This window comes from Castanea sativa, chromosome 4 (assembly GCF_040712315.1).
Source record: "Castanea sativa cultivar Marrone di Chiusa Pesio chromosome 4, ASM4071231v1".
In the NCBI taxonomy this organism is placed as follows: domain Eukaryota; kingdom Viridiplantae; phylum Streptophyta; class Magnoliopsida; order Fagales; family Fagaceae; genus Castanea; species Castanea sativa.
Window position 1 is genome coordinate 50278729 of NC_134016.1, and position 23385 is coordinate 50302113.

The 23385-nt window shown below is 32.3% G+C and overlaps 2 protein-coding genes and 1 pseudogene across 4 annotated transcripts in view; 1 reads left to right on the plus strand and 2 right to left on the minus strand.

Moving 5' to 3' along the window:
* The first annotated feature begins 298 nt into the window (after window positions 1–298).
* Window positions 299–1765, plus strand: LOC142630537 (crocetin glucosyltransferase, chloroplastic-like; annotated as a pseudogene).
* Window positions 1766–10893: 9128 nt separating this feature from the next.
* LOC142631154 (uncharacterized) overlaps window positions 10894–23385 on the minus strand; it is a 64540-nt gene continuing 52048 nt past the window's right edge. The window contains exons 5-7 of one of the 3 annotated variants that reach the window (XM_075805248.1): window positions 11573–11611; window positions 11334–11421; window positions 10894–11200 (exon numbers count right to left, since the gene is read on the minus strand). In XM_075805248.1, the coding sequence (XP_075661363.1) occupies window positions 11339–11421; window positions 11573–11611 (122 nt within the window). In that variant the 3' untranslated portion in view covers window positions 10894–11200; window positions 11334–11338. Of the gene's footprint in view, window positions 11422–11572; window positions 11612–23385 lie in introns of all 3 variants that reach the window. The other 2 variants (XM_075805247.1, XM_075805246.1) reach the window with 2 other exon arrangements.
* LOC142631156 (receptor-like protein EIX2) lies at window positions 15753–19026 on the minus strand. The gene has a single exon (XM_075805251.1). It carries the CDS (start codon window positions 18974–18976, stop codon window positions 15860–15862), a length of 3117 nt encoding a protein of 1038 aa, XP_075661366.1. The 5' UTR covers window positions 18977–19026; the 3' UTR covers window positions 15753–15859.

Sequence of the window (23385 nt, forward strand, 5' to 3'; positions counted from 1 at the left end):
AAATTAGACAATACATGTGTAGCTAATCAACTGTCAAGAAAAAATGAAAAAGAAGAAAATGATCGAGCATGGTCTTTTTTCACTTATCCACTAACAATAAAGCGAAGGCTGCAAAGCCAATTAATGATTAAATTATGGACAACATTATCTTTTCACTTTTACTTTTTGAAAATATGTCCATTTGTGTGAAGAAGAAGGACCGGATAAAAGAGAAAAGTTTGCCATTGATTAGGCATTTGAACACTAATGAGTTTATTAAAAAAAAAAAAGAGAGAAAAGAAAGAGATATCAAATGAGCATGAACAGCCAACACTTCCTTCTCATATGCTGGACAGGCCAAGGCCATATTAACCCTACTCTCCAACTCGCCATACGCCTAATACACAGCGGTGCAGCACGTGTGACCTTTGCCACCACCGTCCACGGCCTCAAACAAATAAAAAAACTTCCTTCACTTGAAGGCTTATCCTATGCCTCTTTCTCCGATGGCTTTGATGATGGAATTGGAAACAAAGCAATTGATGACCCACAACACATCCTGTCCGAGTTCAAGCGTGTGGGCTCACAAACACTCACCAACTTGATTGTCAAACTCTCAAATAACAATGAGCATCATCACAAGGTCACCTTCTTAGTCTACACCCTCCTTCTCCCATGGGCTGCTGATGTTGCACGTGATATGGGTATACCTTCTGCTTTTCTCTGCATTCAGTCAGTCCACTGCAGCACTCGCTATATACCAGAAATACTTCAATGCCCATGATGGTATGTATCGTATTTATGAAAATAGCCCCCCAAATTCTATACAATTCAAAGGGTTGCCACCATTTGCTTCCTCGGACCTACCTTCATTTCTCTTACCAACTAGTCCACACAAGTTATACCTACCTACCTTTTAGGAACTTATCCAAACCCTTGAAAAAGATCCCAACCCATGTGTGTTACTGAACACCTTTGATGCTCTGGAAGAAGCAGCAATCGAAGCCGTTGTTAATTTGAATTTAATACCAATCGGACTGTTGGTTCCATCTACTTTTTTCGACACAAAAGACCAGTCTGCAGGTAATTCCCCGTTTGGATGTGAGTCGTTTGAGAGCTCTAAGGACTATCTTCATTGGCTAAACTCAAAGCCAAATAACTCGGTGGTATATGTGTCTTTTGGAAGCCTAGTTACATTGCAAGGAAAGCAAATGGAAGAGATTTTTCATGGACTAGTTGAAACCGACCGTCCATTCTTGTGGGTGATTCAAGCTTCAGAGAACGGAGAATCAGAAATAGAGGACACGATAAAGAATAAGTTGAAGGAAGAAATACAAGGGTTAATAGTGCCATGGTGTTCACAGGTTGACGTGCTACGTCACCGTTCAGTGGCCTGTTTCTTGACACATTGCGGGTGGAACTCGACCTTGGAGAGTATCGTAGCCGGAGTGCCAGTGGTGGCATGTCCACATTTTTCAGATCAAATTATGAATGCCAAGATGGTGGAGGAGGTGTGGGGGACTGGAATTAAAGCGAAGGTGAATGAAGAAGAAGTTGTGGAGAGGGCCGAAATAAAGAGGTGCTTGGAGATGGTGATGGGAGCTACAAAGAAAGGGGAAGAGATAAGGAGGAATGCTAAGAAATGGAAAAGCTTGGCTGTGAAAGCTGTGAACGAGGGTGGTTCTTCACACACCTATTTCAAGCTTTTCATGGAAAGGTTTCACATAGATTAATGGACAGCAACGCTATGAAAATGAAATTGGAGGGTGAGGATGTAGAAGATGTGAAGGAAGCTTGCAATCCCATGCTGTCACGCACTTCATTGGAAATGGAGCAATAAAATGGATGACTCGATGTTGGCGGCCCAACTACACCGTCCACTGCCTGCAGAGGAAACAATAAATCATTCCTTGTGAGCCTTCTAAAAGCCTTCTCAATTTCAGGTTGAGTTTGTATACTCATATAGGGATTATTGTGAAGTTAGCTTGCATATACTATTGTGACATGTGTGCGTGGAGGGGTATAAGCAATATTACACCCCTCAATATTTTTTACTTGGATTTGAATATTGACAAATCCATCGTTAGATTACATTATCGTCATATATTACTTATGCTTACAAAATTTTAAGGTGATCAAAGATTAATAGCTATGTCATCTATCAATTGTTAAAATTCAAGTTTTTGTATTTTAAAATAATGCATAAAAGATGAGTTAATGGATCAAATGGTAAATAACATCCAATTGATATGAAAATTGGCATGCATGTTAAGAACATATAGAACATGTAATTCAACGGTTAGATTTTCAAAATATTAATTCAATAACAAGTTATTGGGTAATATAACATTGCTTATAAGAAGAAAAAAAAAGTAATTAATGTTTTGACATTTTTTTTCATTTCTTATAAAAGTGGTGTCAAAACTTTTCTAAAATGGAATATTAACCATTACCTTAAGGGCATTCGTTAGCATGACTATATATATATATATATATAGGGTTGGGTTCAAATTACACCTTATGTAACTCTAAGTAATATTACACCATTCAATAACTTGTTATTGAATTAATATTTTGAAAATCTAACCATTGAATATGTGAAAGATAAGAATTGGAATGTTGACCAATTATAAATTGATATTGTAAAATAGTTAAAATTACTTAATTACCTTTTAGATGGTAAAATAATTTTCTTTTTTTAGTAATCTTGCTGTGAATGCTCTAAACCTTATAGATTTATTGATTATTTAGGTTCTAGTATCTACCTTGTATATGCCTTTAATTCTAACACATTCTTTAAAAAATGATTGTGATTTTTTCATGTAAATGGTGGTGAGTCTAGTAGATTGGACCTCCATCTTGTGGGTTCTTAGTTTCATTTGGACACATATCAATTTTGAACTTTTTAAATAAAATACAAAATTTTGTTTTTGGATAAACTTGACTGAAAGTGCGCAATATATTTTAGACCGAACTTTCATTAGTCATTGTCATTCATTACGTGTATCAATTATAAAATAAAAAAATAAAAAAAAAAGTCAAGAATCTTTAAAATGGAATAGATCCAACTTTGATTTTGTTTTTAAGTCGTTGGACACTTGCTTGAACCTGAGAAGTGTTTGTCGTTCGCTTTCGATGCAACGAAAACTTCAGTTTCCCCAATATAGAACTTAGGATCAATAGTTGGTATAGTAAGCAACACAAAGGAAAAGGATCAATGTTTTTTAATCTCAAGAAACAGTCCTTGATCATACTTTAAAAAAATTGATTGTGGTTTTGTTACGTAAATGCTACCAAATTGCATGGTAGTAAATCATGGATGCATTTCAATTTTCTATTTTCTAACTTGACCAAGAGTGCATTGTATTTTAGACTGAATTTTGATTGGTCATCATCATTCATCGTTCATTACGTCCATCAAAATTAAAAGAGAGAATTCATAGAATCGTTGAAATAGAATAGGTCCGGCTCTGACTTTAAGTTGCCGGCTATTACTATAGTTTTTAATTGAAGGTTCTAAACAATAGAACATATATATAATATATTAAAATTATACAAAAATAGTGAGTTTCAGTTAGTTCAAGTAATAATATATTTTGTTGTCAAGTAAGAAATTTAGGATTCAAATCTCAACCTACATAAAAAACCAATTGATATCTTAATTTGATGATATAATAACATAAGTTAAAATTCTATCGTAATAATAATAATAATGATGATGATAATGATAATGATGGATGGATGGATGGATGGATGGATGGAGATATTTATTAGCTATATTTTGTGATCTAATTCACTTAAAAAAATTATAAAAAAAAAAGGTCGAAAACAGTTGATAACAATTTTTTGATGGTTAAATTCACGCCACCAATATCTACCATGAACTAAGGACACTTCAAATTCCACTGATTCTTAAAGTTCTTTAATATTAATACTTAATGAACTTGACTGAATATGTTGATTATTTTTATTACTTTTCTTCCTAATTAGGAAGAAAAGTAATAAAAATAAAATACCAATGGTGTTATATGTAGAAATGTGGTTCTAAATCTTACGCATGAATCTTTTTAATTAATATGCCAAACAATTAAAAACTACATGTCCTCCCATAAATCACAATGGCAGTTTGTTTTTAAATTTGCTTATGATCCATACCAATATTTATTAGAAACATGTTTTTTCACTAATTTGCTGCTTTTTCCAGCAATACGCTTAGGCTTATTTAGTAGAATTGGAACTGGTGGTATGGCTGTGAAATTAATGAACCTTTGTGATAGTGTGACTTAATCATAGGTGCAAAATAAGCATAGACTAAAAAGATAATTGCTTCTGTTTTCATAATTATAAGAACTAGTCGTTAACCCGTGCGATGCACGGGAAAACTATTGGGAAATAATAAAGCATGCATATATTAAAAGGCAATTTAAGTTCATGTATGCTTGCAAGGGATGCAGACCTAAATAGTTCTTGTTATAGCAATAGAAGCCTTATTTGAAGTTGTGATCTCACAGCTCATAGTATCCGTAGCAATAAGCTCTTGATTATTTATTACTAACATGGTCATGATCATGATCCTGACAACTAAATCTAAGGCCTTTTTGGATTTGCTCTTTTGGGAAAATCTGTTAACACTGGCATATTTTCTAAATAAGAGTCGCAATATCTATGAGTTTTATTGTTGAATTTTAATTGTTTAGTACTTGATAATTGATATCCAAACCTCAAGAATAAATAAGAAAGAAGCAACTGAAACATACAAATTTGTGAATCCATCCAAAAAAAAAAAAACAAAAGACATATAAATTGAATTACCATATACATAATAATTGATGACTTGCCATCACATACTCCCACAGTCAAAGCTCAATACCCTTCTCAAATTCTCTTCTATTTTCTACTTCAGATGATGTTTTTTTATCCAAAGCATTGATATAACATATTTATAGGTTTAAATTTAGATGCAATATAGACTATAGAGTTTTATTGGATCCAAACCTCCCTAATCGGAGTTTAGCATTTGTTTTGAGTCAAACTTCTCTAACCAAGAAAACAAACTAAATGGTATTTTATCAAGAACTTTAAATGTGCTTATCTCTCTTCTTCTTCTTCTTCTTCTTCTTCTTTTTTTTTTTTCCAGATAGAAAACGTGCTTATCTTTATATTGTGTAGCAAAACAATAGAGTTTGAATGAAGAGGAAAGGATGTGTGTGTTTAAAATAAATAAATGATAATGATGAGTTTGAGTTTGAGTTTAAGTTGGACTTATTAGAGAGATAGAGTTTCACTCATTGTTAAGTTTGAACTAAACAAAAATAATTTTATTTTAAAAAAAAGATAATGATTTATTTTTTATTTTTTAAATATTATGTTGACGCGAAAAATTGTAGAAGCTTCAGAGATTTCGGTTTATATATATATAGATTTGAGGCCAATGAAATTGGCGATTGGCAAGTCAAATTTTATTTAAAACAGAAAAAAAAAAAAAAATAAGCAGCTAAAAATAAATTTTTAGTTATTTTTTAAATTTTTTCCCATTAATTTTTTTTTTATAATTTTCTTATTTTGTGTTGAAAGAACCACTACTCCTTATTTTCTCCCTTCACTGATTACCTCCCTCTTCAGTGAGCTTGGTTCATGCGATGGAGGGAAACACTTGAATCTGAGCTTGATATTTCTCCAGCTATTGGTTCAATTGGCTGTTGTTATTTTTTGTTGGGACTCAATAAGCTGATTTCAGTAGCGATCTTGCAACCCTATTGCTTATATGATTGGGCCTTGGCATTGAAGTTTCGTAAGGCTTATTTTTGGCCTTCCCCAGGTGTTGGTTCAACCTAAACACATGGACTGTGTTGGGCCTGTTGGTTGATAAGTTTAGAAAGAAACTCTTTAAATTATTTCTATAAATTTTTATTGGATGTGAATTTTTACAAATTTACTATTAGATAACATTTTTTTTTATTATATTTTCAAGGACTGCATACTACAAAACAAATCATATTTTCATAGTAAAACAAAAAATCATAATTTTCAATGCAGTTTGTGCAAAATGTATTGGTGTAATGAAGTAATATCAAAGTTGTTATGCTTTTTTATTATAAAAAAGAAGAAGAGGTTGTTAAGGTCACTTATAATTTTAGTGGGCTTGTTTAAAAATGGTTAAAAACAGGTTAAAATAATTTTTAATTTGTTCAATTTTTTTAGGGGAAAAAGTCATGCAATCACTATGTACTATTGATGAAAGTTCCGATTCTATTCATTTTAAATTTCCAATTTGATATATGAATAGCATAATCAACTTAATTCAATTGGTCGATTAGGAAGAAAACAATCAAACAAAATTCCAATGGTGGTACATATGTATAGAAATATGATCCAAATGCATGAATGTTTTATTCAGAGAAATTTGAGACTAATTGTATTCTTCCTTCCCTAATACAATCAATAGTATGCTATTGTCTAAACAATATACTGTGATTTGTTTTCATTAGCGGCAATCTCTTCGCTCAATGCACGAATCTCAGTAAGTGATTAACCAATGATGCACGGATCCCAGTACGTGACTAACGCACCAACTTGAGGAAGATGTTGGTTGCAAAGTTTTTCAGTTCATCCAACAATGAAGATTAGGAAACTCCTTGATCACAAAACTCTTGGCGTAAAAACGCAGTAGCTACGAAGAATGTGATGAACTAGAGCAAATTCTGTCTCTGGCCACAATATGCGTGTATTACCACTTTGCATCACCTCGTGACAGCTCTTAAAATAATCCTTATATATGTCTAGGATTATGAGAAAAGAAACCCTACACAAATACTCAAGGATGTGCAAGTAATCAGATCTGGAAAACCCAATTTCTTAATTCTCGACAGATACAGCTTGTGTCGAGCTTCAGCCGTAATTCTCGATAGAAAGGATTCTATCAAGACTTCTATCAAGCTTTAATGAACAAAACTTCCTTCACTTGTTTCTTGGTTAGATTTGTATGGCTTCAATACTAAACTTGAACACCTGTTTCTAAAAGTACTAAACCCATTCTAGATCTACCCAATTATAAGTAAAGTGCGTTTTGTCAAATGATTAACCAATTACATAAATATGTCTCTAAAATATATATATATATATATATATATATATATATATATATATATATATATTGTTGTCTAATTTTGCGCCACATGTCCTATTTAAGTTTTTTTTTTTAATTTTAATCTAGGTGAGTTAATGAGGTGCAAAAGACAAAGGGTCTAATATAAATAAATCATCAAAAACTTAATAAACAAAAAAAGAAAGAAAAAAAGAAAGGGTAAACTCATGTGTATATTCAAGAGAAATTGGATTCTAATTGTTGTCTAATTTTGCATCACATGTCCTATTTAAGTTTTTTTTTTTTTAATTTTTGCTCTAGGTGAGTTAATGAGGTACATAAGACGAAGGGTTTAATATAAATAAATCATCAAAAACTCAATAAACAAAAAAAGAAAAAGAAAAAAAGAAAGAGAGTAAACTCGTGTGTATATCCAAAAGAAATTAAAATTAAAAAAATAAGAGAGAGAGAGAGAGAGAGAGAGAGAGAGAGAGAGTATAATTTGAACTCATATATGTGTGTAATTGTAATTTTTTTTTAATTATACCATACATATGCACAGGTTATACTTATCTTATACACTAGTTTGATGTAATAGGAGACAATGGAATTTGACGCTGTATACACTAGGGTTTGTTCTTGATATTGTGAAATCGTTGTATGTACTAAAACGTAAAAACTCTAGTATGATTAGCTAGAAAATCATGTTCTTTAAGTGTGAAAAGTCTAGAAGGTGAAAAGTCTAGAAGTAAAACTTTTATGTTCCCACAATGTTTAGGAGAGAAAATTGCTAGTCTCTCATCCTATTGGGACCCCCTTTGTAAAATGGTCCAAATTTCCTAAGTGTGGCTTACTATCCCAAGTATACATAGAACATATGATTATATTGTTTTGTTTTCTAAACTGCTAAAGTTGTTTTTTACTCTAACAAAATTTCTTCCCTTGCGCACTGAAGTTAAATTCACTCAATATATAACTTTTTACTCCATATATTAATATGTTGTGAAAAGTGCAATCCATGTCAAGTCAAAACATGTTAGGCTGATTACCCAAAAAAAAAAAAAAAAAAACGTTTTAGGCCCTGGCCACGATCTTTGCTAATCAAAAATTGTGCAAAAATTTCAACATTCATTTGAAGAAAAGAGACATTGGAAATTCTTACCGTCTACATTGGATTTGTTTTTTGACCTTGTGAAATCCCTCTAGTTGGTTACTAGAAAGTCATGTACTTAATGTGTGAAGATGTGAAGCAAATATTAACCAAAATTGTGATTATTATCAAGAATGCCTTTTACTATTTCGTGTGTTTCTTAAGAGGGAAGAAGGAGATAAGTTAGAGAAAGGACGAAGATGAAAAAAAAAATATCTATATTATATTTTACTTAATTTTTTTTTTAGTTATCACAAGTCATTTTACTTATATTTTTTCCAGTCATTGAGCTGAAGAAATTATCAATATGAGAACTTCACTTGTCCTATGGATTAAAAAATTAAATTGAAACAACCGGAGTATATGTGAAAGTGACCCTAAGTTGGAGGGTCTTTTGCATTTTGTCATAGTTTACTCACATAAAACATGGTTAAAACATTTGACAATATTTTTTGTTCTTTTTTAAGCCAACAATTTTTTTGGTAAACTCAAGCCAACAATTTGTACTCTTGGCTTGCTGGTAATTTTCCTACAGCAAAACAGATTTGTATGAAAACGATTTAAATCAGTCAAGATGCCAAGGGAATAAAGAAAAGTAAAAGAGATTGATTTTTTGAATTTAAATCTTCATTATAAGTTGTAGAAAAGATTGGAAAAGAAAAATAAATTAATATACCGATAATCTAAAAATCTCCGTCATTGATTATTACTACTATATATGAACTTAAAATTTGATCCACAACAGAGTGTACACTAAATTAAAAATCCGAAAATTTTATTCGAAATCCAAATAACATTTCTAAATTCAAGAAAAGCTAAAAAGTTTTAAATTCTTGTGCGAGCATAATATTTTCTTTTGATAATTTCTGAAGAAAAATTAAAATATGTGCCATTTGAACAGAAACTATCAGGCCCAAATACCTATAATTAAACACAAACAAAATGGAGCTCTATAGAGGTTTTTTTTTTTGTTGTTGCAAACTTCATTAATCCAGTTGAGTAAAATAACATCAAATTGGAACTACCAAAGTTTGCCTGAAAGTGACCCAAAGTTGAGAGAAGGTATTCGGTCAAAGAAGCAATGTCCAAGTCGTTGTGATTGTTATTAATTTTAGTGAGTTTATTATAAAAAAAAATAGGTTAAAAACAGTTTACGCTAATTATTATTATTATTATTATTGGGTAAAATTCATCACACCAATATGTAGCGTTGATGAAACTTCCAATGCCAAGATATTCGGTCAAAGAAGCAATGTCCAAGTCGTTATGCTTGTTATTAATTTTAGTGAGGTTATTCAAAAAATGGTTAAAAACAGTTTACACTAATTATTGTTATTATTATTATTATTATGGGTAAAATTCATCCCACCAATATGTAGTGTTGATGAACTTCCAATGCCACTCATTTTAAAGTTCCAATTGGATATATCAATAGCGTAATTAACTAAATTCAATTGGTCAATTAGGAAGAAAATATCAAATAAAATACTAATGGTTGTGCATGTATTTTTTACTTGGAGATACTTAGGACTTATTGTACACCTCCTTTCCCAATATACTCGACTCTCTTGGGGTATTCCCTAGCGGTTTTAAAGATTATTGACCTGTGATGCAGACAATGAAGAAATGCAAAATTATACTCAAAAAATTAAAAACAAAAACAAAATGGAGCTCTATAGAGGTTTTTTTTTTTTTTTTAAATGAAGTGGAGCTCTATGAGTTGAAGCACCTCTGATTCAGTACATTCACATGCTGACATACACTGATATCTACACAGAGAAGGTAACGCTATTTGCCACTAAGTCATGTGTGGAAACATATTAACAACTATTGTTACTGCTCAATCAAACATCACAACAACATATTGGTAACTGAATCAAAGCAACGGACTGCAACAAATTGGTAATTAACTCTGCGACTGTCTTGACACATGAATGGGCACAGCAGTGAGCATGCGTTTGTGCCTTTGTGGTTGAAATCAATGAAACATTGAAATGAGAGGCCTTTATCAAATATGCCAACGTGTTGATCATTGCTACAAACTAATTTAGACTCTAGATCTTTACACACAACTTGTTCACAAACAAAATAAAAAAATTTCTTGACAAGCCAAAAACTTAACAAGCAAACCTTGACCAGAAATGGAACAGATGGTGTAAGTGTCAAAATTCATAAACTTTTGTGACAGTGAAATTCTATCACACATTCAAAATAAAGATGGATCAAAAAGACTTGCTTCTATGTTGGTTCTATGCTAGCATGCATATAGGAATTCGAGAAAGATGAAATTAACAAGTCTTACTTATTAAAAAAAAAAAACCTAAAATAATTGTTAAGTTATTGTTGACAGGGAGTCCCTCTCTTTTTTTTCCCCCTATTTTCATTTACAACTTATTTTGTGTTGGTCTTCATGTATTTTTCATTTTTGGTTTTTTAGGTTTTGAAAGCAAGGCATTAGGATAAGATGTACCCTAGGTATCTTGTAGAAGAAAAAACAAATAAGATGAACCATCGAGGTTGCCCGATTGAAATCTATACTTTGCTTTTACTGCTGACTGCTAGTGAACACAGGCGGCTCCTTTGATGATGACCATAGAGGTGGTTGGCAACTAATACCAATTACATATGTTCATCATTCTACTCTACCAAATAATTCAAGTCAATTAAATCAGTCATATGGTTCTCTTTAATTAAGAACTGCATATCTTCATCCAACAAATCTTGCATCCTTTGTTTCAGATAAGAATCAAAATTTTAGATAGTAGTAAGCAAATTGTATCTCCTCAAATCCACACAATTTATCATCCAATTCGTACCTTAAGTTTTGATATATATTGAAACTGTCTTAAAATAACTCTGGCTCTTCAAAAACGTCATAGAAAATCTCTTCAACAGTCAACGTCACCTCCTTTCTGCTTCAAGAGATCCTTGATCTCTGCAATGTCCTGTGCAAAAGTGCTGAAGATGATTCTGAAGACCAGAGCCCCCTAGACCAAATTTGACCAATATAATCACCATTCCACCTAATCATATTGCACAGGAATTCTTACAAAAAAAATTAAGTAAAGCAAACTGAGTCCCATCCTTTGCCAATCGAACAAGACAGTCAAGTATGCCTACATGATTCAAATAGCTTTCGTATGTGTTAAATCTGTACAACCAGGGTAATCTTCACTTGCTCCATATTTAGAGATAACCAAAGGATTCACTGGAGATAGAGGAAGGTGAAAGAAAAGGTAAACAATAATATTCTAAGAAAGTAAAATTTACATAAAAACATACAGTTAGACAACCTTATCAATCAGTTATGAGGAGAAAAGAATCAGCTTTTATTCGAAGCAATATGCAATAGGATATACCTTGTGCTGAAGCATTTTGGTCTAGATGAGCAAAGAAATCTGCAATGTGAGAAGAGCGATCAGCATCTTGAAGAAAATATTATTAAAATCAGCAGGCAGTAATCTATCAGAGAAAACTTAACTAATTATGTCAGAATTATCACGCCATTAATGTTAAATAAAATGCAGCTATAAGAAATGATAATCTAATCCTTCAGTTCCTAGAATGCAATTGTCGCATGTGATATACAAAATCATATGCAAGTACTAATAGAGCAAAATCCATTTTCGGTTCTGTAGTAACCTGATCAAGGAGCTTTGCATTAAAGATAGTCTTAGGATTGAGAATGAAATTGAAATGTCTCCAAAAAACAATGAGTTCTAGTTTCAGTATTTTTTTTTTTTTTGGTTCAAATTTATTAAACATTTAACTTATGAAAAGCTGGATGAATCATGAACGCATCTATATGAAGTTAGAAATAGCACCAGTTAAGAACAAAATGCAGGAAAATTGTTAAGGTTATCTGGAAATGGACACTAATATCCACATGATTCCACTGACAAAGAGTAAATCATATCACATTGAATGTGCTAAAATGTCAAGAAATGGGTAAAGGAGAAATCTATGAAGAAGGCCTTTTAGCCAAACCCAGGAAATCGCAATTAGAAGCTTTATTGATTTGATAGTTAGAAATCCAATACATCTGTCAGGGAATTCAGGTAGGCAGAACAATTTAACTTTGTAAGAGAATGTACAGAAATCAAAACAGATAGAAATTTAGAATGAACCGATACAATAAAGTTTTTAGGTATGAATAATATTAGGTGAACACTTTTCTTAACAAAGGAAAAAAAGACAAATTTACCTATAGCCTCTGATGGAGTATAAGTGGGACATCGGCTAGCACACCATTAACAGAGAAGTTGCCATTGTCAATGTAATTCAAGAACTGAGTTACTGGATCATAAGTGTAATTGATGCTAAGTGGAACATCATTTGCAAGAACTTCTAGCTCTTCTTCATGACCTAGTAAATAGTCAGTTTCATCTACATGCCATAAGTAAGCCTTGAGAACAAGATTTACAAAGGCAAATGTCTTGACAAATTTAAGATTCTTTAAGAGAGACCATAAGTCTGGTTGGTTGAAGGCTCAGTCTCATCTTGTCCTAGGAACTGAAAGACCAGTTTTGCCATTTTGAATTAAAATCATGCAGTAATTCTTCTTAGGAAAGCAACCTCTGGTGGTGAAATATAATTAACAATTACACTTTTAGATACGGAAAGTATAAAGCTTCTCATACTCAAATTGTGTTGAGCGAAGAATTGATCATTCAGCGCAAGTATTAGAACAACAGGGTGGGTCAAATGATAACCGTGCAAATAGATCCTACATGTTTAGAGAAACATCTTACCAAAGATAAGAACAAAGAAGATCCAATAAAAAATTTAAGAAGGAATTGTGATCTTTTATTTACCTAAATGTTCAACCAGAAACCTGGTGCCGTGAACACTGAAGCCACATTTTTTATAGTGAGAATTTGGAATGCATTGCCATCAAACTTATTAGTATGAGAGAAAACTCTTTACTGGAAGAAATACAGAAATTATCATTAATTGTTAATGCAAAATATTATATGAAATATGCAACACACATCATGATAGCCACTGTAAGAGTCATTGGAAATAATATTTTAAAGTTGACAAGGCACATTCAGTCTCATATTTCCTTGCTTCCTTAAGAATAGCGTTGGATAATTATAATCTTTAACCTTAAGTAAAGAAAGTGCGCTATCAAATCATCATATCTGGATCACTAGACATCAAAGTTGGCAATAGCAAATACAAAGAAACAATGTTTGAAAAAACTTTTACTTATAGGCAACAGTTGTTTGCTCCTTGAAGGTTATATCCACAAAAATTCATTCTTTGGTAACGACCCCATTAATTAGGTAACCTTTTTCCTGTTTTCAAAATACCTGCAATATTAGTAGAGTTGTTCAGCTGGACATCTGGTGCGCAAATCCCAATTCCATCCTTTGTTAATTGCATGTCTCACCGTAAGACCACCTTGGGTACTCTAACCAGCAACGCCAAGATATATGACCAGCTCCATGGATTAGCTATAAGCCTATAAGGGAAATCATATATTAGTTAGCTCAAAGAAGATGAAGCAACAAAAATTGTTGCCGATACAAATGTGAGTGGAAGTCCCACATGGACAAGAAACAAAGAAAAAATTGATACAACATTATTGGTCCAATTGCCTAAACACACTTCCTTTAGCTTTTGGGTTAAGTAATGTGTTGCAAACACAAGACCTACTAAAAGTTCAATGAAAAGGGTCTAAAATTTTGATTCAAGAAAAGTTGAAGGAGAGGCTTTCCAAAATCTCCCTACCAAATGCAAATACAATCTCAGCATCATTTTCATTGTTTCTGTTTATGAAATAAAACGATTGTACAAATATATTGCCATAATATAATTATCTTCAAATAATAATAAAATCACACTTCAAAGGTATTAGGAGCAACCCAAACAAAATCATAGATTACATGATGAGATCATTAATAAACACGAGCACATTAAATTGATGAAAATCTCAAAACAACAAAAACCCCTCTAGTAGTGCCTGAACATACACATACACAAAACATTGCTCACACGAGAGAGAGAGAGAGAGAGAGAGTGCTACCTGTAATTGCAATTGATAAATCATTGCAAACAACGTTAGAATATACACAAAACACCACAGAGAATTAATTTTACCCCATAACTTCTTCATACCCCAATTAGGTTAATCACCAATTCAACAAAATCCCATTTTAACTAGACACAAGTCCCTCTTCAGCAAACCTAATTGTATAAACATACACATACACATCTAGGTACCAACCCAAATATTCGAGATTAGGATTCAGATTTTTCTAATGTGCAATGAAGGGACATCACGAAAGGGAAACAAATCTCAAAGCAAAAAGTGTAAAGATTTGGGAACGCTTATTTCAGTGTACCACAAAATATGAACTTTTGCAATCAATAAATCCAGTATGTTAAAAGCCGTCTGTTACATTTAAAGTAAACTCACAGTAAAGAGTAGGGAGTCATAAAAATATATTTGTCACAACTAAAACACAAGCTCCTAATCAAGCCTGTCACTCGCAAGTTGCAACACAATGTGTCACCAATATGTTGCTAAGAATAAATTAAAAAAATGCAGCTTAATTAAGGGCATAGACAACTCAATTTCCATACCTTTCTACTAAACCAGGGGTATCAATGACTGGAGGGAATATAAGAGACTTCAACGTCAAAGGAAATAAACCTCCTGTTGCAACACCTCTATCAAACCACGAAGCCCAAAGATACACACTGAAAAAGCCATGTAACTGTATTTACCAACCTATGTAGAGACATAAATTCAAAATTACAAAAGAATAACATGTATTTATTAATTCACTTTTTAGAATTGAGTTAGATTTTGGGATGTCCTACCTGCCTGGCCTAGGAGGACATGACCCACAATCCCTCCAATTCCTCATAGTGAGAAAAGTTTCTTTGAGCATATTAGAAATCCCCGTAAGATTCACATCTACCATTAACCTCACCTCATCCAACCCCTCTTTCCCCAATTTTCTTTAATTGCAAATAGTTCTCTCTGATTGGACTCTTGGCCTTCCTTGACCATGATCTTAAATGTGTAGTTACAAGACATGGAACAAAAATAGAAATTTCTGATTCTCAAAAAAATAAAAAAATAAAAAAAAAATCTGAAGCAAAAAACCTATAGCATACTAGCACACCATGTGGGTCATCACCTATTTCCCAATAAACATTGAAGGTTGAATTTTTCTCCAGGGACAAAGTAGACTTTTGAGACGCACTCCTCTATAGTGGAGGCTAAGCTTCCTTCTTAGATACCAGTTGCAAGGAATCCACCAAATAGTTTGCCCAGATATGCAGAAACATGTTGTCTTTTTCATTGAGACTTTAAAAAGTGATCACTAAGAGATTCTAAAGAGAAAATGGGCATCGTTGCAGTGTATTGAATATTTACTTTTAACATATCAATTACTTTTTAAGAACTTAAATGTAATTTTACACCACCAATCTATAGGAATAATAAAACTACAAATTGGACTGACATTGACGTTCATAAGAAGAAATATCATATTCATAAATTTTAATGGAGCGAATATATAGCAAGTAATACAAGAAGTTATGAGCTTCAAGATCATAAAGAAATCATCAAACTATTGATTAATATGATTACATGACATTTGCACTAAATATTAAGAATCTTACAAAAATTACTTACAACACTGCCAAGTTTGTGTCACTACACCCCTAAGCTTGTACCCTTGGTGATCCAGGAATTGAAAGTACAAAACCCTCCATTGCCTGTTCAACAGTAAAGGACCCAATACAACCCAAAATCCAACAACAAACCCAAGTGCCATGAACACATAAAACCAATCTACCACAAGTCCACTAGAAACTTTGCGTTCTTTATTTTCAATGTTTGGTTGTACGCCCTTTATAGTACAGTTATCAGCAAGTGGAGGTCCACAAAGTTTGTTTCCAAAAAAATTGGATGCATCAAGACTTTGTAGCTGAGTGCTTGAAGGGATTTTTCCAATTAAATTGTTGTTTGACAAGTTCAACCGACTCAAAAATGTCAAACTTGACATACTTTGAGGAATTTGACCAGAAAGTTGGTTACTTGAGAAATCAATAGACTCCACTGATCCCATATCACCTATATTCTCAGGAATCCTTCCAGTCAAGATATTAAATGACAAATCTAATGACTGTAATCCTTTGAGATGCATCACTTCTTTAGGGATCTCTCCTGACAAATTATTGTTGGAAAGGTCTATAATTTTTACTAGTCGAAGAGTGGTGGAATACTCAAGATATTTTCCCTTAATTGCAACCAATTGACTTTCAATAGGCGCAGAAAAATATTTTGTTGACATCTGGAATGAATGAAAGGGATAATCTGGACTGTTACTTGTGGCCATGGCACTAAAATTGTGGACACATTTAGGTATGCTTCCAAATAGCTTATTATGTGAAAGGTCCAAGATTTGGAGTGAAGTTAGAGAACAGAGTTCTTCTGGGATGTGACCGTGAAAATTATTTGAGTGAAGGTGAAGAATCACCAACCTTGAAAGTCTATGTCCTATCCAAGAAGGTATGCTTCCAACAAAATCATTCTTGGCAACATCAATGGTCACCAACTGTTTACAATTTTTCAAAGAGGATGGTAATTTTCTTGAGAATCTGTTGTTGTCTAGGTGCAAATACGAAAGACGAACCAAATATCCAATGGAGGTTGGAATACTACCAGTGAAATTGTTTTTTCCCAAGTTTAAGGCATACAAGTTTTTCCACATCATCCAACAATTACTTAATTTCCCTGATAAAAGATTTTTTCCAAGATTGAGGAACCGCACATATTTGGGCTCATTCATCTTGTAACACAAAAAGTGAGAAATAGATCCGGATAGTGAATTGTTAGAAAGATCAAGAAAGCTCACATTAGAGGATATACAAGGTAACAGACCTTTGAAGCGATTTGAACTCATATCAATTACTATTTCAGAATAGGAAAACATCATTGGGATATGTGGAATCTCTCCATAGATCTGATTATGAGAGATATTTAGATAAGCAAGCTGAGAAGTCAAGTTCCAAAAGGAAGGAGGAACTACATCTAAAATCTTTGTGTTGGATATGCCCAAGGTCGAAAGTTGCCTTTGTGAACAGAGCCACAAAGGAAATTTCGGCCCTAAATTCCATGATCCCAAATCTAAATGGTTGAGTTGAAAAGGAGGGGTCCAATTGTCACTTACTTCTAAAGTAAGTCGGTTATGAGACGCAACAAGTGTTTTCAATCTCATTGAATTGGCAAAATGAACTTCTAAAACCACACCCTCCAACATATTTAAACCAATATACAGAGACTCTAATTTTGAAAGTTGTCCCAAAATTTGAGTGAAAGTTCCATTAATTCGATTACTCTCAAGGTCCAAGGATCTCAAGGATGAAAGATTTCCTATAGACCATGGAATTGGACCTGAAATTGAATTTTCCCTCAAAGAAAGAATGACCAGATTTTTAAATTGCCCAAGTTCAGCAGTTAACTGCCCAGACAGTTGAGCATAAGACAAATATAAGATCTCTAGTCCATTTGAAGCACATCCTAATAGACTTTCAAAGATTTCAGATATCTCTTGACTCCATTTGTTGGATGACAATCTAATTTCTCTTAAGTTGCAGAGATTACCCAAAGATCTTGGTACCTCTCCTTCAAGTTCATTGGATGACAAGTCTATGCTAATGGCAGATGTTAGGTTTCCAATGGCACTAGAGATTGTACCCTGCAAATTATTGTACCCAAGGTTGAGGAACTCAAGATGACTAAAACTGTACAGCCAATTGGGGATTGAAGAGTTGAAAGCATTGTAAGATAGATCGAGGTGCCTAAGTGAAGTCAAGTTCTGGAGATGAACAGGGATTGGACCTAGAAACCAATTGTAAGATAGATCAAGAGAAACCAGATTATGAAGACCAAAGACCCAAAACAGAATCGAAGTGTTTTCAAAACCGTTTAATGAAAGATCAAGGGTGGTGAGAGATGAGAAGTTAATACTACTGGGTATCGGTGGTGGAATGAAACTAGAAAGGTAGCATTGTGACAATCGCAACTCTGACAAGGAAGGGAGTTTGTTTATATCCTGTAGCCAATCAGAGGCTTGGCTAAGGTTTGCAGAACTCAAATCAAGGTGTTGTAGTAAAGGAAGACCAGAGAGCCATTGAAGGTTCTTCACATATAAAGAATTATATCCAAGATCGAGGTAGTGCAAATTAGAGAGATTCCCAAGTTGATGAGGAATCAATCCCACAAATCCCGCACCGGAGAGATTAAGATATCTTAAGCTCCCCATTGAACCGAGGAATTTGGGAATTGGAATACCACCAAAATCATTGTAACTGAGGTCCAAGTAAATCAAATGCTTCAAATCAAGCAGAGAAGGATTTATCTTACCACCAAATCTGGACCTCCCATAAGCTTCATCTTGAGCTTCCCATTGGGCCTCAGAAGTTGTAAGCTCGTCATCCATAAAAGGAAAGCTTCTGAGATGGAGTTGGAGGACATGACCGGTGCGGTTGTGGCAGACAACACCGACCCAGTGACAGCAATCCACGTCAGATGCAGAAGCAGCCCAAGAGGCAAGGCGGTTAGAAGGATCTGTAAGGTGTTGCTTGAAGTTGAGAAGGGCGTGTCGCTCGCTTTCAATGCAACGAACCTCAGAGTCAGAGTCAGAGTCAGAGTGGGCAGTGCAGAAGTTAGGAGGACGATGAATAGTGAGCAAACAAAGGAGAAGGGTTAAAGGAACAGCAATTGTTATTCTCATCATCGTGCTTTAATAAAAAATAATAACAAAACTGATAGTGATATATGATTTTGTTATGTTTGGTACCAATGGCATAGGACTTATTTATAGGAAGCGGACCCATCCATCCATCTTATTGTACTGTATTGTGCTGGAGGAGTTTGTTTGGTGCTTTCAATTTCAACCACACATTAGGGTTGACTGACTGATTGAGAAAGTCTTATGAAGGTGCAACGCTTTTACACGGTAATTTGACTAGTCAATACCCATTCATTGCTTGTATCAAAATTCAACGCATTGAAACAGAATATGTCCCACTATGACTAAAGTCTTTTGAGTATTATGGCAGTGAATTGTGATAGTTTAGCAACAAAATTTTTAAAGTGATAAACTAATAGTAATAACTAGTCGTTAATTTGTGCGATGCATAGATTAGTTGAACAAAAGTTTTAAATTTTTTAAGCCTTTAAAAATTTTAAATTTGTCTAAAGTTATTATCACTTAAAAAAATAAATTACAATTTAAGAGGGAAAGAAAATACTAACACTAATAATGTTAGGCATGCCATGTCTATTATCAATGGCATCCTTTCTTTAATAAAAATTTATGTCTCAATCATTTTTTTAATATAATATAATCCCTCCCATTATTCAACTTGTTTTCAAAATCCATGGTTTTTTCTTGCCATATAAAATGCAACCAAAAAACCCAAAAATAATAAAATAAAAACTATAGAAGTTTTTACATAGAAGAAAATAATTAATTACACTCAAAAAATTTCATTTATCTAGAGCAATAGGTTTTGGAAAAGTTTTTTTTTTTTTTTTTTTGAGATCGGAAAAGCTAATTTAGTGTTATAGGCAATAATTATAATATTTTAGCACATAGAAGAACAACAACAAAAAGGCATATCAAATTAATAAATTGACTTTGTTAGAGATTATAAGACAAATAAATTCACTAGAAAGAATAGATTTCGGAATATATAAATGTAAAAAGAAGAAAAAGGAAGTACCAGTGGAAAGGTCATAGAGTTTTAATCTAGATAGAAGATGACCAATCTAGAAAGCACTTGGAATGCTCCTATTATCTGCATAGCCTTGGCTGCCACCTTCTTGCCTCTCATCTACTTATGATTCCAACTTTTATTCTTGGCGAGAAAAATGAGCTCTTGCTTTCGAGTAATGTAATTGAGAAAAATGCCACAAGAAACATATCAACACTCTTTTTGTTTCTTAAATAATACAAATTTAAAGAACAAATTTATAAGGTTCACGCATAACCTAAGCTTGTTCATCAAGATTCAAGACCCAACAATGTAAAAAACAATATAAAAAATAGAGTAAAAAAAATGGTCATATTTTGGGCCCTTATTAAGGTTCATTTGGATTTATATCAATTTTCTAAACTTAACACATAAAGAGTAACATATTTTAGACATGATTTTGATTCATCATTTGTGATTAATCTCACTATGTTTACTTGTTTAGACGGGATTTTGACTCGTCATTTTTTATAAATTGGACTATGTTTACTTGTTTACATAATTTGTGATAGCTATTTCCATTTTAAAACTTTTATCTTTTTTTATCTTTTCTTTTTATAAGAAAAACTTTTATCTTTTATTTTTGTTTTTTTCTCTAAAAATGCAAAAATCATAGGTGAATCCCTTCATGACTACCTCTAATATTTCAAACATGGGATGAAACAAACAATCAAGCCAATATTCATTTTTAAGCTGATATCTTGAGATACTTTGTAGCTTGTACGTAGGGAATGGAACTCAAAGTGCCATGAATTAAACTACTCGATGAATTAACACAACAAATTCCTATTATTATTGATCAACTACTAATCAAAATAAGCTAGACATATAAGTTATACATTACAACTTAATTAGATTTTTTTTATAACAACAACTTAATTAGTTGATTTGTTGGCTTGTTACTAAGTTTAGTGAGGTTACTCAAAAAATGAAGTATTGTCCTAATCTACCGATTGAATTCAGTTGACTACGCTATTATTATATCCAAATGGAACTTTAAAATAAGTAGCATTGGAAATTTCATCAATATTGCATATAGGTATAATAAATTATACAAAACATATATATATATATATATATATATATATATATATATATATATATATGTTTTGTATATATTTTATGAACATGTCATGGATATGAGCCAATTTTTTGATGTTAGGTAGTAATGGCCTCCTGTCCTAAATTCATTTAAGGCACTATTTGTGGTTTAACTTAATTTCAACATTCCCTAGAAAATGAAGTTTATATATCTCCAAAAAATAAAAATAAAAAATAAATTTTTTTTTCAAGGATTGCATAATTTTTTGATGTTAGGCGAAATGAAGTGGTGTCCTAGTTATTCTATTTATTAGCTATTTTAGTGGTCTTATTCACAATTGACAACATTTTTTTTTTGAAATTCATGCCAAAAATATATATGATGAAACTTCTAGTTGGAAAAGAAATTGATATCTTGAATTTCAAATATTCATTATAAGTTGCAGAGAACATTGGAAAAGAAAAATAAATTCATATGAAAATAAATCTAAAAATGTTCGTCAATGATTATTATTATTATTATTATTATTATTTGCAGCCAGTCATTGATTAATTATTACTGTATATAGACTTAACTGAAATTTTGATCCACAACAAAGTATAAATTAAAGATTGAAGCAATTACACATCCCAGTGTGCTTTTGTTGCTTAGTTCTAAGCTATTGTTATGCTACTTGTCGTGTACATTGTTTCACTGCAAACTAAATTAAGCATCGTTTAGACTATTATTAGTTACGGACTTTACCACATGTTGTTTGGTGATAGGATATTAGAGTTGGCGGGAATTTTTGTTTGTTGATTTGAGTTTAATTGGTTTTCAATGCTTTAAATTTGTACCACACATTAGGGATTTGGCGTAAAGCATTGACTCGGTGAGTCTTGTATATGCAACAATTTTGTGGGACTTTAATAGGTTCATTTTTGGATACATATATCAATTTTTTTTTTGAGAAATAATTACAATATACTGCTAACCCCGCAGCTCAAATCCTTTCTCCTCTAAACCCACAAACACTTTGTGCATGGAGAAGTGTCAATTCAGCTATAAGCATTTTTCTAACTTGAGAAAAGTGCTATGCAACTTATTTTACACAAAGCTTTGATTTGTTATCATCATTCATTACTTTGTCAAAAAAAAAAAATCAAATATTCAAGGATCATTAATATAGAATGTGTCCCACTTTGTTAGTGTTTCTATCTTGGAAGTCTTCCTCGCGCTTGACCCAATTTTCTTACAAAAGATCTCACTCAGAACAAATTTCTTTCCAAGCACACCAAGGTTGAATATACTCTAGTTTTTTCTCCATTTGATAATATATTGTGGAAATTGTCATTCAAATTAATTGAAAATGTGTGATGCTCTGTCACAAAATTTTTCCCAATCAATACTAGTGTGCAACCAAAAGTTCATGAATGTGCAAGTGTCAAAATCTAAATTATTTTGACACACATTGATTTTATTGTTAGTGTGTGTATCTAGGAAGTCATCTAGGCACACTAATGTTGAATACACTCTAGTTCATTTGGAAGCATTTCAATTTTTTATTTTCTAATTTGACCAATTGTGCATTGTATTCTAGATTGAACTTCGATTGGCCATCATCATTCATCATTCATTACGTGTATCAAAATTTTTAAAAAAAAAAAAAAATTCAAAGGATCATTGAAATGGAATAGGTCCGACTCTAACTTTAAGTGGCCGGGTATTACTATAGTTTTTATTTTTTATTTAATTGAAGGTTCTACTTGGAACCATAGAACATATATATAATAGCAAAAACTATATAAAAATAGTGGGTTTTGGTTAGTTTAACTAATTAAGTCTCTTATTATCAAGTAAGAAATTTGGAATTCAAATTTCAAACCCCACGTACATAAAAAAACTTTTTTTTTTTTTTGAGAATCAAATAATTTTCCATTGTTGGGACATAAAAACTAATTGATATCTTAACTTGATGATATAAAGGTATAAGTTAAAATTCTATTTTTTTTCTGAGAAGAAAATTCTATCGTATTTATAAAAATACATAATGATAATAATAATAATGGATGGAGACGGTTATTAGCTATTTTTTGTGATCTTATATTCTTATTCACATTAAAAAAAAAAAAAAAAAAAAGAGGTTCAAAACAGTTGACATACAATTTTATGTTGGTTAAATTCAAGCCACTAATATGTACCACAAACAGAGGAGACTTCATATTCCACTAATATATTAATACTTAATCAACTGGACTGAATATGTTGATTAGGAAGAAAAATAATAAAAATAAAATACCAATGGTGTTCTACGTAGAAACGTGGTTCTAAATCTTATGCATGAATCTTTTAGATAGAGAAACTTGG

Bases quoted from the DNA above. Each gene is read 5' to 3' on its own strand.
- LOC142631156 (XM_075805251.1), bottom strand. From the start codon at position 18,976: ATGATGAGAATAACAATTGCTGTTCCTTTAACCCTTCTCCTTTGTTTG.